Raw genomic sequence first — 1,986 nt, forward strand, 5'->3', positions numbered from 1 at the left:
AATGATTACATGAGTAAAACATTCATATGAGTCTACATTAAAATTAATTTCAATTCATAAGAGAAAGTTTGGCTGAATATTGAAATCTCAAAATAATAATCTTTGAAATGATAAAAACTCAAATGTAATGCAAAATAGCAGACATTCCAGAATACAATCTGCCTAAAACTTATTATCAATAACTTGAATGCAAATGCGTAGGGAAGACTTCAAGCCAAAAGTAGTTTATTTAGACTGCTCCACCAAGTATCCTGTAAACACAATAGTATAGAGCATGTTCATCAGAGTTTATACAACTCAATCATGTTTATATCTCTCCCAATAGTAATAATTTACATTACGCGGAAAGTGTTTATACCTTTGCCTCAACACTTCAACAGCCGGATGATTGATATTGAAATACATCTGCGAACATGATGAATTTCTTATCTGCAGCGAACCTATTAGACGCAGTATACCAATAATCTTTAGTTTACATCATGAAAAATATTATAGTTTGTAGTAAATATATGTAGATTGAAAGTAAATGGAAGCATTATGGATTAGTGGCCTCATTGTTGTCAAGATCACTATTGGAGGATACACAACATTTCCTTCTAGCGCATTAGCTACATCATCAGTAAATTGATCCCAAACACAAATCTTAACCACGTTGCTGAAATGGAAACAAAGATAGACAATCATATCAACATTGGAAAATACTGATCGAAACTACATTTAATAGTGAAATGATGGTCTTACCTGCCATCAAATAACTCAAAACGAAGAAACTTTTTCTCACCAAATCGTGTATAAACTTCATTTACTGGTTCAATGTTTTGAACCATTCCAACAATATCTATGCAATGTCATACAATTAGAATTTTTAAAGGATCATTTAAAATAAAAACAATTGTGTGATAAGATACAAAAATACCTATAACATGTACAAGGGGAACGTGTTCAGAAAGTGACATTGCAAGTTCAGAAATCTCAGGAATAGTTTCCAGTTCAAACTTGTGCCTTGGAATGGTATTTACTACAAAAGGAACCGGATGGACAATGGTATCATGTGCGAAAACAATAATCTTATCAGAAAATACAGGTCTCAAAAGTCCAGCAGGCTCCATTACTATAAAGTTGTGAATATCATATGTGTTTCCTTCAAGTATGATATTTCTAACATCATGCCAAATCACACGATTCACAAATGCAAAGACATGACAATCCTGCATAACATTGGCTCATTAAGAAACTCTTCTATATTAACATTGATCATATACTACTACTTTATAGAGTTAAATATCAAAGTGGTCACTCAACTGAACGTCATATATCAGTTTAATCATCAAAAATAACGGGTATCATTTGAATCACTAAAGTCATAATAAATATCATACAGATAACTCAAAATATGTGTTCGAGAATAAAAATTTATTTTATAGAGTTTTATATATTTTTCTTCAATCCTATTACAACCAAATGAAAATGTATGAATTTTAGTATTTTCTATAATATAATAAGATTTTCTAAAATTTATTTACTATTTATTTTTAATTTTGTAGTCATTTTCTTTATTTAAATAAAAATAATTAGTAGATAAATTTTTAAAAATCTCAAAAAATCATCTAAAATACTATGAATTCATAACTTTTCATTTGGTTCTAATAAGATTTTAAAAAAATATTTAGAACTCCATAAAATAAATTTTAATTCTCGAGCACATATTTTGAGATATCTGTATGATATTTATTATTACTTTAGTGATCCAAATGATACCCCATTAAGTTTGATGATTAAACTGATATATGACCTTCAGTTGAGTGACCACTTTGATATTTAACCCCTACTTTATAAAGTGAACGACATTACCTCTGAATCAAGCAAAATTAGATTAACACCTCGAAATTGTTGAATGTGAGAAAATGAAGGCCACATTCGAGTAATACGTACACGAACCCTCCAATAAGTCTTAGTGCTATCAACTGATGCAAGATTATTTTCCAT

The 1,986-nt window shown here is 29.4% G+C and overlaps 1 protein-coding gene across 1 annotated transcript; it reads right to left on the reverse strand.

Annotated features, from left to right (window-relative positions):
- Positions 1–229: 229 nt before the first annotated feature.
- LOC141711228 (uncharacterized) lies at positions 230–1,986 on the reverse strand. The gene is made up of 6 exons (XM_074513636.1): positions 1,852–1,986; positions 917–1,208; positions 742–838; positions 571–655; positions 359–465; positions 230–251 (listed from the first exon to the last, which is right to left on the reverse strand). The coding sequence occupies exons 1-6, from the start codon at positions 1,984–1,986 to the stop codon at positions 230–232; spliced, it is 738 nt and encodes a 245-aa protein (XP_074369737.1).

The sequence above is a fragment of the Apium graveolens genome, chromosome 3 (assembly GCF_009905375.1).
Source record: "Apium graveolens cultivar Ventura chromosome 3, ASM990537v1, whole genome shotgun sequence".
Taxonomy (NCBI): Eukaryota; Viridiplantae; Streptophyta; class Magnoliopsida; order Apiales; family Apiaceae; genus Apium; species Apium graveolens.